Source organism: Malurus melanocephalus, unplaced genomic scaffold (genome assembly GCF_030028575.1).
Source record: "Malurus melanocephalus ecotype Western Australia unplaced genomic scaffold, MMel_1.1 scaffold_31, whole genome shotgun sequence".
NCBI lineage: Eukaryota > Metazoa > Chordata > Aves > Passeriformes > Maluridae > Malurus > Malurus melanocephalus.
This window is the reverse complement of record NW_026623263.1, coordinates 398,733-412,107: the sequence shown is the minus strand read 5'-3', so window position 1 is coordinate 412,107 and position 13,375 is coordinate 398,733. Positions and strand designations below refer to the sequence as shown.

The 13,375-nt window shown below is 39.3% G+C and overlaps 1 protein-coding gene across 2 annotated transcripts in view; it reads right to left on the bottom strand.

The window, feature by feature from the left end:
• TNPO1 (transportin 1) overlaps positions 1-13,375 on the bottom strand; it is a 68,580-nt gene that overhangs the window by 28,971 nt on the left and 26,234 nt on the right. For both annotated transcript variants that reach the window (XM_057363775.1, XM_057363776.1), the window contains 2 exons: positions 2,120-2,269; positions 391-497 (listed from right to left, as the gene is read on the bottom strand). In XM_057363775.1, coding sequence (XP_057219758.1) covers positions 391-497; positions 2,120-2,269 — 257 coding nt within the window. The remainder of the gene's footprint in view (positions 1-390; positions 498-2,119; positions 2,270-13,375) is intronic.

Genomic DNA, 13,375 nt, shown 5'->3' with positions numbered 1-13,375 from the left:
ACTTCTCCAGATTAAGTTACAAGAACACTAATTTTACATAAGAGAAAATTCAAAGTCAACTTAATGATGCTAATGGTACCTAAAAGATTAGGCATGACAGCATGGTAACTTCAGGAGACTTCTCACCTGAGATACTGTAACTATCCATCTGCAATCTTACTCTGCTTTTAGGCAAAAAAAATTAATTTGTTTGAATGGACAGCAGGAAAATCGATTGCAGGTAGAAGATGAAGCATCAAATCTGAACCACTGTTCTCCAAGGAGAACACACGGGCATGTAAAAATACATACAGACATGCATACAATACTATACATATACACAGTCTGTGAAGAGAGATAAAAATAAACAAATTTGGATGATCATCTTGTATTTTCTATCAATCTCCTTACCTCACAGGTATTGTAATCTTCAGAATCCAACAGGCTGCAAAGCTTTGGCAAGAGTTCAGGCCAATTCTGTAACTCCCCTTTTGAGGCAATGGTTGTTATCAGAATGCCTAAAAGAAACAGARCAATGGAGAAAATGAGATCTCACATGCTTTCACTTGTTTCATATAATTTTTTCTCATCTCAAATATCTAAAAAGCTAAGAAAGTCATGGGTTTTTTTTAAGGACTGCCACGCATAAAAAGAGGAAGTATATTTAATTGTGAACATTGTTTGAAGAGCTTTGAACWGCAAAGGTAGATTGCTCCTTCCTGCTACTATGAAGGACTCGGACATTAGAAATCAAGCCTCAAGTAATTTCACTTAAGGAAATTATAATTTATAACATTTACATATAATTTATAATTAATAACACAGAGGGGCAGCTTTGGCTCTAAATTTACTAAACACTGTACAAATTTGGACCTTTAATAAATAGAGTATCCACTCTGAGTTATCTCTTTTTTACTATGATACAAAAGCATGAATATGGGAATCAGTCATTCAAGGAACTTACAAACCAGTGATAAATTATATGTTTACAACTTCACTGTGTTTACACAAAATCACTTAAGGACACATTTTAAAACCAAGATACCTACTAAGAGCTTAAACGCTATGGCAGGTCAGCTAGTGAGGAGCTGTGAGAGCCAGCAAACAGACAGGTTACCCCAGAGTCACAAATTCTGTTTGCTTCCAGCACATACAGGGAAAACTAATTACGTGACAGGAACAGAGAAGGCCGCTAATAAACTAAAACTTCCRTGAGTCCATTTTGCCTCAACACAAAATGTAACAGCTAGTTATCCACTATGCTACTGGCATTTACTTCTAAGGAGTAGGAAAACAGAAGAACTTGGTACTACTACAACTAGTAATCTCCCAAGTGAAAATTATGGAAAAAGCTTCCCAAGCTTTCAGAAGTTCAAATATATATTTTATGTTTTTCTAGTTTTTGAGCAGACCAGAAAAATTACTACAACACTGAGGGAAATCATTTTCTCAAGGAGCAGACAGAAAAGTTAAGTTTATATTGAAGTAAGTAAAAATAGTAAAAACATACATATGTTAGTGCATCAAAACAAAGTATTCACTAAATTAAAAATTCATGTAACAAATAAAACTTCTCACTGAAAGCAGATGATCTTCAAGGGCTCTTCTGACCCAAACCATTTCTTGATTCTACGATTTTATGAAGTTCTGTACACTACAGTTTATTTAGTGTTTTCTGACTGAAGCACATTCTGTTAACGCCTTATACACGGTATGATGATTCCCTGAATCTGTGCATCTGTGTGCATATATGGGGTGCGGTCTAGAAAATCAGCTAAMAGAAGTGTTTCATTGAGGCAATCAGGGTATTGGAATCGCTTTAAAGTCAGACCTTTACTGWGTTCCTGCTTTGAGAAATAGAAGCTAGTGGCAAGCTCAATTTAAGTAAATTCAAACAAACTTATATTCAGTTACATTTCAAGCCATATGAACTGAATTACTCTATCGCTTCTAAAATAGTAGGAATTAAAAACATGACATCTTTATACTCAAAGAAAAAGATAATTGGAACATGGTGAAGTTGTGACAATTGTGAGAAACAAAAAGTTTTAGGAGTTTAATAACTATGTTCCTCGTGCAGCTCTCATCCATATCAGTAACATTGTCAGTATGCAGATGACAGTGTTAAGAACAAACTTACCTACAGTAGCTCTAATTAAGGGAGATGAATCACCAATGTTGTTCAGACATTCACTTTTAATGAAGTCAGTTACACCATTTGGAAAGTTGTGAAAATGTGCTTTTACATTATTCTTCAAGATAAGACCGCTCAAGGATCGTGTTGGCTCATCTGCAACAGAAAGTAATCACAGTCAGCAACCTTCAATCMGCTCATAGGAATAAAGGAGATTTCAAGAACAATGCAACACTATCAGTGCTTATATAGAGATATTCACTTTCACTTCTTTATCTCTCCTTCCAGCTACACCCATCAATACATCTAGCAAACCTCATGAAGTTCAGAGTACACAAAYTAATCAATTGAAGTTCAGCAAGGGTAAGTGCCAGATTCTGCCTTGGGGATGGGGCAACCTTGGATGTGCAGACAAACTGGGGAATGAGATTCTGGAAAGCAGAGCCATGGAAAGGATCCTCCTGCGAGTCGTGGTTGATGGCAAGTTGAACATGAGCCAGCAGTGCCCTGGAAGCCAGGAGGGCCACCCGTGTCCTGGGGGCATCAGGCACAGCATCACCAGCCGGGCAAGGGAGGGGATTGTCCTGCCCTGCTCTGCACTGGGGCAGCCTCASCTCAGTGCTGGGGGCAGCTTTGGGTGCCACAATAGCAGAGAGATATAAAGCCATTGGGGAGTGTCAAAGGAGGGACAGGAGGATAGTGAAGGGTCTGAAGGGGAAGCCATGTGAGGAGCAGTTGAGGTCACTTGGTTCGTTCAGCCTGGAGGAGACTGAGGGGAGACCTCACTGCAGTTACAGCTTCCTCACAAGGGGAAGAGCAGGGGCAGACACTGATCACTTCTTGGGGTGAACAGCAMCAGGACAGGAGAGAATGGCTTGGAGTTGTGTCAARGGAGTTTTAGGTTAATTATCAGAAAAAGGTTCTTCACACGGAGACTGGTTGAGTACTGGAACAAGTTCCCCAGGGAAGCGGTCACAGTACCAAGATTGACAGAGTTAAAGGAGTGTTTGGGCAATGCAGTCAGGTATGTAAGTGTGATTCTTGCAGTGCCCTGTACAGGTCCCTTCCACCCCAGCATATTCTGCAATTCTGTGATATTTCTCCATGATATTTCTCTTTATTTAGAATTAAAATACCAGATTACAAACAACATTTTAAGAGAAACTTTTCAACAGAAATATAGGCACGGAATAGATCTGAAGTCACAGGATATAGGAAACTAATTAAAGACATTTGTCAGCCAAAGACATTCAGACATTCTGATTATACTGACTGGCTTGGTGTAATACTGATATTGTGAGGAACTGGTGGCAAACCTGGTTTCACCACAGTAGGATAAGGAAATTATGTAGGGATCATGCAGTAAAGCCTTTATCCTTATTCCCACAGAAATAAAGTGCTCAAATTTTCTACAAAGTAAGGTACTGTAATCCCTTAAGAAACGAGTTGTTCTCTTGATCTGTTAAATTAATAATTAGAGGGAGAAGGAAAAGAAAATCTTTAGACAATGTTAACAAGTAGGTGTTACGCAGTATGAGCCATAAAATAAATACAAGCAGAACTGACCTGAACTGAGTAAGGACTTAAGTTCAGGCAACAGTTTTAGCACTGTTCTCTGAGCTTTCTCTGAGTTAGTGGGCCAAGTAAGAGGAATGGAAAAAGAACAGCCTAGATTTTTCATTTATAATGGAGCAAATTCAGATTTGGTTCTTAAACAAGGGCATGAGTAACTTGGTATTACTTGAGACACATGCTGAAAGTGAGATCCGAATGTTCCGTATGGAAAGGATTAGTTTCCAGTAGAAGAAAATTCAACTTCACAGTTTGCAGCAACCCTAATAGCACTGGAAACTAATTTCAATCAGCATTTTTAACTTGTTGAATTTTTTCTATGAAGCACTGATTTGGATGATATAAGGAATTCCTTTGTAATTAGTCTACACATGCATCTATTCCAGACTATCAAAACTATTAATATCCCAACATAAATAAGGATAAGAAAAATAAGAGATACAACTTTCAAATTTTAAAGTACTTTCAAACTGAAGTTACTGCATCATAACACCAAGACTTGCACAGCACAGTAGTGTCTGTCTGACTGACAAACGCTGGACTTTATACTAGTTAGAAGAGAAACAGAATTTTTCAGAAGAAAGCRGATTGTTTGATCAGAAATTGAAATTCATTTTAATCAACTGATTTTGAGTGCCAAAACCAGACTGCCTTCATACACTTTTTTATCTTGTCTTTTATGMTCACATTTCAGTTATTTTGAGAAGGATTAGTTATAGCACTCCCTCATTACAAATGTATTGATAYACAAACATGTCCTTTAGAATTCAATAACTTTATAAACCAGGAAGCCACCCAATGAATACATATTTGAGACAATTCTAAAACTTTATCAACACTGCATGTTACAGACACCAACTTCTAAACAATATAACAGAACTCATTTCACTGGCATACACTGGCACAGCACCGCATTTGTCAGCATCTTTTCTGGGAGAAGGAGGGAAGAAAGGGTTCATTATTTTAAATAAAATACTAAAGACTGTATTCGTGGAAAACTTTTTTCAACCACACAACTCAGTTGTGAGCCATCACAAGTATTACTACAGTTACTTAGCAAGTCAAATCAATTTTCACATAGTCTCTGAATTAAAAGTGAAAATTTCACATAAATTCTCATGCCAATAAAGTATGTTAAACCCTGACTGCTTTACATAACTGTCATCCACTGATAGGTACACAAATCTTCAAGAAATTCAGTCATCCATAAATTCTTACTATGAATTAAAACTGTGCCTGGTGAGAAAATAAACCAAAGAATCCTTTAATTTCCACCTGTTTTAAAACTTCTGCAAGCTGCAAAAAACCATTATCATTAGCAGCCACAGACACCRACTAAAACAATTACTCTAGTACTCTATCAATAGCACTATCATCTTGGTGTGAAAGGAATCAGACAACAAAGGTGCTCTAATAAGACACCCAAAGTCTGATCAGAATACAGTAGACTAGTCACTAACACGCTAACTTCTAGAGTGAAAACATTAAACAGTGCATTAAGGAAATACATTAATCTATTAGAATGCCTGGCTATAGCTACAAAAGAGACAAGGCAACAGCTTCAGCTTAACCAAGAAGAGATAAACACACTATCAAGTTTCTTTTGTCAAAACCAGTCAGATTAGTCAACTGGTTTAGATAAAAATAAAGGTCACATGAAGGTGAAACTTCAGGACCATTTCTTTTCTTTGTGAATTTTCTTACGGTTTACAGCAGTATGAAACATCTTTAATCCATTCTTTTCATTCTTTTAGCCATGATAACAGAAAAACTATTTTTCATAGAAAATTATTATCCCACGTCTGCAACAGATTCCATGTGATTTGTAATGGAACTGGCATCTCTGACAAACGAAAAACAAGTAACAAAATAAGAAAGAGGAAAAAATAAAAAGAAATGCAAAATCAATGATCAACACACTGAGAAGTGACAAGCAGAAATCGCAAAGGACTCTGTGTTAAACAAACACTAACCACTTGAGCTACAGAAGCAGCACAGAATCTGATATCCAAGTATTAAATAAATAAATCACACCATAGTTAAAATCTTCGTTTGAGAAAAAAAAWTTCAGATATGACTGGACAAGGATATTTATGGAATTCAGGGTGTTCAAGAACTTAACAGCTGCACTCTCAGAAGATAGCAATATAGATCTGGATGGAGTTCTTGCTGTAACACCAGAATTACAGGCAGATGGCCTAAGAGCTGAGTAAGACACTCCTTACTCTTCATAGATTCTGTGATTAGTTCTGTCAGCCATATGCTTCAGCCATCAAAAACGCTCAGTCTTGTCTCCTTGTATCTCATTCAACTTGGAAGCAGAGAGTTGACAAGAACATATAGTACAAGAAGCAATGTGAAACAGACCTCTGGCATTTGGTATCATCTTTGGTGCCAAATCAGTTCATCACTTGAAGATTCCTCTCTCACATTGCCTCACTTTAAAATAAAACCACAAAACAATTGTAATTTTTTTCTCAGTAAATTTTCAATTCTGTTTGAAGACTCTTATACTACTTCCAGATTTCAGTAACACACAGAGCAAATGGATGCATAGCCACATTGTGCATATTATTTCAGTCCTTTTAAGAACTTATAGTCCTTTTAAGAACTGAAGTGTGTCCTCAAACAGCCATATTTCCTCTAATGAGTGTTTGTATGACTAAAGGTGCATCTGTGAAAGCAACAAGGTTTTTGTAGCCCATCTGCAAGGCCAGGCAAGCGTATGYTTCACCATGTCTTATAAAATCATAGAATGATTTGGGTTGGAAGGCACCTAAGGRAAGTATCTCATCTAACATCCTCACCATGATGAAGAACATGTTCAACTAGATCAGATTGCTCAAAGCCCTTTCCAGTCTCACCTGAAATGCTTAAAGGGATGGAGCACTCACTTCTTTTCTAGGCAACCTGTTTCAGTGTTCTACCACTCACACAATAAAAAACTTCCATATATCTAATCTAAACCATCCCYCTTTTTGCTTAAAATCTTTACATATTGTCCTGTCACAGTAAGCCTGGCTAAAAWGTTTGTCCTTGTCTTTCTTATAGGCCGATTCTGAAGTAATGGAAGGCTGGAATATGGTCCCATCAAAGCCCTATTTTTTCCACTGGACCACAGCAGCTCTCTCAGCCTTTCCTTACAGTACAGTGTTCCAACACACCGATGGTCTTTGTGGCCCTCCTCTAGACCTGTTCCATGTCTTTCCTGTGCTCTGCCCCTGCTTCCACTGTCCATGCATTTCTTTCTTGTCYTTTAGTTTGACCAGCAGGTCTAACATGACTTGCTAGATTGTTAAAAGAACAGTAACTGGGATGAGAACATTTGTCCCTTTACAAGCTGTTATATAATGATTTATGAGTATGGCTATATTTTGCTGTATTACTCTTGTGCTATTGACAACATTAGATGTGAGCATGAGACTTTCAAGGCAAAACTCTCTGTCGATCTCCATCCTGAAGCTGTAAACGCTTTTTCAGAAATATGCTGTCATTCTATGTTTAAAGTATTAATATGGATTTACTGTGTACAAAATGCATATTGACAATGACTAGTGTCACTGGTATGTATGAAGATTTTTGATGCATTAATGAGACTGACTCTGATAAAGAGATAAAACCAAAAAAATAAGAATCCCACCAGAGCTGTATAATATGGAAAGCAGAAAATGAACGATTTCTTCTGTTCTAATATATAAGAATATAGTACAAAAACAGCTTGACAGCTTTTAGCTTCCTAGCAGAAAAAAATCCTGGGTTTTTTGATACTGGACTCTGACTTACATGTTACACTTTTGACTTACATGGATATGGTTTACTATCATGTCAGAAGCTGCAGTGACGATATTTCAAAACATTTAGTGTATCTGAACACATAAATGACCTTGAAATGTTGTGACTAGTCTGAAGTTAATCAGTGCTCTCCATTGACTTATGTGAGTCATGGAAAATAATTTAACTCAATTGCCTAAGCTTAGGAATATCTGTAAGAGACCAAAACAAAGCTGGAAATGTTCTGCTGATACTGAGTTTTGCACATTTATTGAATAACAAGTAGCAACAGTTATGCTTCTTAAGATAGTGTTGTAAATAAAATTGAACTGTGGACAATATGGGAGGAGTACTGAACTGCTGACTTAAAATTAACCTGTTTGTTAGTACATTAGAGTTTATGTGGCAAGGTTTTCATAGTGGGGTGGTGGCTGCCAGTGACTTCTCCAAGAGCTGCAAGAATTATTCCCCAAGTTTAACAGAACCAGTGGTAAATGGCTCCAAGATGGCCCTCCTGCTGGCCAAGGCTGAACCCATCAGCAATGGTGAGAAAACAGCAGAAGAGGGGTCCACCTCTTCATTCTCATGACAGAACTTGAAGAAATGGCACAAAGCTGAGTCAGGAGAGGCTTAGGTTGGATATAAGGAAAAGGTCCTTCACCCATAGGGTGGCTGGGCCCTGGAACAGGCTCCCCAGGGAAGTCATCACAGCACCAAGCCTGACAAGAGTTTGAGAGTTTGGACAATGCTCTCAGACACATGGTGTCATTCTTGGGGTGTCTTGTGCAGGGTCAGCYGGACTCAATGATCCTGATGGATCCCTTCCAACTCAGCATATTTYATGATTCTCTGATTTAAGAATGTGAAAATTACTATGCATGAACAATTGCTGCCAGAGTAGAGAGGGGTGAGAATATGTGAATCAGCCCTGCAGACATCAAGTTCAGTGAAGGAGAGGCAGGAATAGCACCAGGTGCTCTGCAGCCTTTGGCAGTCCTTACATGGTGAGCCAGGCTGTCCCCCTGAAGCCCATGGAGGTTCACGGTGGAGTCGAGATAGCCACCTACAGGTCATGCAGATGGATGCCCAAAGGAGGCTGTGACCCTATGGGACGCCTGCATTGGAGTAGTCGTCTGTTCCTGAAAGACTGCACTCCATGGAAGGGACCCACACTGGAGCAGTTTGTGATGAACTGCAGGAAGTGCAGTGGAAAAGACTCATGTAAGAGCTTGTGAAGGACTGCCTTTTGTGGGAGGGATCTCACAGTGGAGCAGGGGAGAAAGTATGAGGAGTGCTCCCTCTGAGGCAGAACAAGTGGCAGAGAGAACATGTGATGAACTAACAGCCCCATATCCCGTCACTCTGCATCACTGGGGGTGAGGAGGTAGAGACAAGTGGGAAAAAATATTTTTTAAGATTTTGCTTTATTTCTCATTACCATAGTATAATTTGATTGGTAATAAATTAAACTAATTTCCCAAAGTCTGTGACAGTGAATGATCTCTCCCTGTCCTTATCTCAATCCATGGGAGTTTTGTTACATTCTCCCTCCCATGTCCAGCTGAGGAAGGGAATTACAGAGCAACTTTGGCAGGGATCTGACATCAAGCCAGGTCAACCCACTACAATTAGTTCTGGAAGGTTTTGTATTCTAAGTAATTATTACCACATGTCAATCAGAATGCCAAAATCTGTGTATCTCTAAAGGCCTGCAATACCAAGAAAAGGTTCAAGAACTAATCTTCTGGTTTCACTTCCACTTTCAGTTTATCAGATCTCACAAACTGGTTGCCCCAGCACTTTTTCTCTCTCATGTAGTCTCATGCWGTCTCCTGACCCAGCAGTCAAACTAGTCCTAGAATTCTATCAAGAGCAGAAGAATCATTATTAAGAAATACGAATTTAGTATGCTTAGAACATGATTCACTACAAGGTCTCAAACTATGCAACAAATGCAGGATAGTGCAGTAGTTGGAGAACATTTTAAAAATAATGTCATCTCTCCCTGGCATCTACTTTTTGAGCGCAGGGAGGAGGGTGACATAGACTTTTGTGCTTAGTCAAGTGAACAGGAAAAGGAAATAAAGACGTTCCCAGTGGAACTTGCTTAGATAGCATCTGGCAGTGCATGAATACAGATTTAGTCATTAATCTATCTGAAGAAACTACCTYGTCAGATGAGTAGATTTGTCACATTCTGAATATATCAAAGGTGAATCTTATATATTAGAATAACTGATAATCTATCATTTGAATAGCGGTTGGTACCTGAGGATTGCTTGAATGAGTAAACTATGGCTGTGTTATCAAAATCAGTAATTCAGAATCCTATTCAAACTGTTGAATATTGGGAAACATAAAACACAGGATACTCATAACACTGGGCCACACAGCATGCTACACAGTGGAAGTTTTGACTAGTTTTCCTTGTGTCTACCTCTTATAGGTATAGCTTAACAGAAAGTTGTGTGGTAGCATGCAAGTGTACTTGTGTTTTTTTAAGGCCAGACTGCTCTGATACCCTTGTGGGACAGCAAGGCTTTCCCCCCTATAAAGACCAGCTAATGAAAAGAAAACTTTCTCCATTTTATTTCTTAAGTTTGTACTCAGTATGCTTCCTTTTTTTAAATTTTCCCTTTATTCTGGCTGACTTTTCTGAACAATATAATCAGATTTTAAGTAGCAATATTAGGTTGCACTCTGGTAAACATCAGAACAGTGCTGGCACTACTGGAGGTGTTCTTCCTAAGCAGCTGGGCATCTAGATAAAATAGGAAAACAGAGAACACAAATCTGCTTTTAATTTCATACACTTCTATATATTTAATATTTTATAATTGTCATTATTTTAGGAACTTCGATTTTTTTTTGCATTTCTTACTGGGAAAGTTAAGAGTACCAGTGAAAATGAGACTTATCTGAGATGCTTTGCTGTGTGATCATGCTGCTCTTCTGAGTAATTAGAAATCCAACTTCAGTCTCTTTAGCTTTCAGCTTCTACCTACTTCCTCAGTCTTCATTCTTTATAGCAGGATGAAAACGAGGAAAATTGGGAGCTCTTACCATTTTGAAATGTTTAAAGCTCTTGAGACTTACTGCTTGCCAGACAGAATTTTCTCTGATTGGTATATCTACTGATTCAGAGAAAAACATCCATCGCTTGAAGTTACGTGAATGCTTTTTCCTTGGAGATATTAAAAAAAAATTGATCTGTTGAATCTACGCTTGTTTGAACTGCCAGTGAGTGACACTTCAGATGAAGCAGMCAACTGCTGTAAGATAAAGTGGTCATAAGCTCCCTACACAGAACTGAGTGCAGTGATTGTGGGCTGCAGTCACTGTTAYCTGGGATCAACCGCACCCTCAGCAGGTTTGCAGATGACACAAAGCTGAGAAGTGCAGTTAACTCAACAGAAGGAAGAGATGCCACCCAGAGGGACCTGGCCAAGCTTGGGAAATGGGTCCATAAGAATCCATGCAGTTCAACAAGTCCAAGTGGAGATGCTGTACCTGCATCAGGGCAGTCCCAGATATGACTACAGATAGGGAGAAGAAGCCATTGAGAGCTGCCCCGTGGAGAGGGGCTTGGGCATAAAAAGCTGGACATGAGCCAGTGTACGCATACAGCCCATAAAGCCAACCTCATCCTGGACTTCATCCAAAGCAGTGTGCCCAGCAGAGTGAGACAGGGGATTCTCCCCCTCTACTCTGTCCTTGTGGGATGCCACCTGCAGTGCTGCATCTAGCTCTGGTGTCCTGGAGCACAGGAGGGACAACAACCTGTTTGAGCAAGTGCAGAAGAGGGTCACAAAGGTGAACAGAGGGTTGGAACACCTTTCCTGTGAAGACAGGCTGACACCTAGGGCCGGACAGTCTGGAGATGCCTCTCAGTACTTAAAAGAGGAAGAGCATTTTTTTTTTGCTGACAGATAGCAGTAAGACAAGGGGAGAACATTTTTAAACTAAAAAAAGGAGAGGTTAGATTAGATGTTAGGAAGAAATTCTTTACTCAGAAGGTGGTGAGGCTTGCCCAGAGATGTAGTGGATGTCTCATCCTTGAAATTATTCACGAGTTGAATAGGGCCCTGAATAATGTACTGGGTAACACCCCTGTCCAGGGCAAGGGAGTTGAAATTAATCTATACCGACCCTTTCAACTCAAACTACTCTATCATTCTTTGATGAATATGTAACTCTGCCATGGCACAGTTGCTTCTGAATGCCTGCTGAAAGCAGAAGGCAGACTTGAGTGCCTGAGCTTCACGAGGGTTCTGAAGAGTGTGAATTATGTTATTACAGAAGGAGAAGAAAGGTGTTTAAAATACTTTGCAAATGCTGTAGTAATGCTTAACCTATTAGTGGTATTAGCATCAAATTGTGGAATCAAGATGTGCTTTTTCTATGGACAGTAAAGATACCCAATTTTGGAGCTGGTAAAAATTACTATGGGTATTACGATTTGTAGTATTAAAAGCATTTGGGCTTTTTCTTCTAGGTTCCATTCCCATGTGACATTAAAGGGAAGATGCTTTACTTGTACATGAGAGGTGGTAATGGGCATTCCTTTACTAGAGCAAATTTGGCTTTATAAAAATGGTCAGCTATTCAATTGCATCCAGACTGGCACTGCAAGCTAACATACTGAAACAGCCTTATGATCCTAATGCTTCACAGCAAGTATGCTTTCTCAAAATCTAGAAAGAGGGGATAATACTGCATCCTAGGAGCCCAAATCAGATTCCAGTATACAGCCTTCCAGTTAGGAGGCACCTCTGAACTGCATTGAATCAAATACTGMTTGGTGAACAGAAGAGCCTTCAGGAACACTGGCAAACATTCTGCAGGAAAACAMCCCACAAGAATGCTTAATACTGGCATGTTAAGTACATTTAGGTTTGACATAATAAACCCAAACATCATGGAGTACAAGAACTTGCTTTTCAAAAAAGTGTACAAAGAAATACCATTTGTAGAAGACTACATGCAGCTTATAAAGACACATTAAGAAAAGCCCTAAAACAGCTGATTAAATACCTCTACCTTACACCTAAAGGTTTATTTTAAGGCCAAATCTTATCCAAGACTTCTTGAACTTCAGACAATGACATAGAACTTCTTTCCTGGTATGGGCTTCAGGGATAGGCAAAGAGGTAAGGACAGAGGTCCCATATTCTTCATTCTGGATATTCAGAATAAGGAGCTTCAGGAAAGCATTCCTGAAGCATTGAATCACGTAATAAATCCACAACCTAATTCCATTTCTTTCAAGACTTTAAATAAATAAAAAATCCATTAGGAGAAGTTTTCCTTAAACTTGCACTATAATATTTCTAAAGAAGCACAGAAATTAATAATTAGTCAGCATACTGGGAAACCCATGGAATACTCAATGACCTTACAAAGTTAATTATTTCATAATAGGTATACTAAGTAAGTCTGCCAATGATACTAARTTGGGAAGAGCTGCTGACTTCTTTAAAGGCAGCAGAGAGATGGCAACAAATTGGAGGACTGGGTAATCACTAGCTATATGAAGTTTCAACAAGTGGTGGACTCTACCTTGAGGATGGGGCAACCCTGGATGTGCAGACACACTGGGGAACGAGACGAGATGGGAAAAGCAGTGCTGTGGAAAGGGACTTTGARTCATGGTTGATGGCAAGTTGAACATGAGCCAGCAGTGCCCTGGCAGTCAAGAGAACCACCCTTGTCCTGGGGGGCATCAGGTAACAGCATCACCAGCTGGGCAAGGGAGGGGATTGTCCTACCTTCCTCTGTACTGGGGTGGCCTCACCTTGAGTACTGGGGGCAGYTTTATGTGCCACAATAGAAGATGGACATAAAGACACTGGGGAGTGTTAAAGGAGGGACATGAGGATGGTGAAGGGTCTGAAGGGGAAGATGTATGAGGAGCAGCTG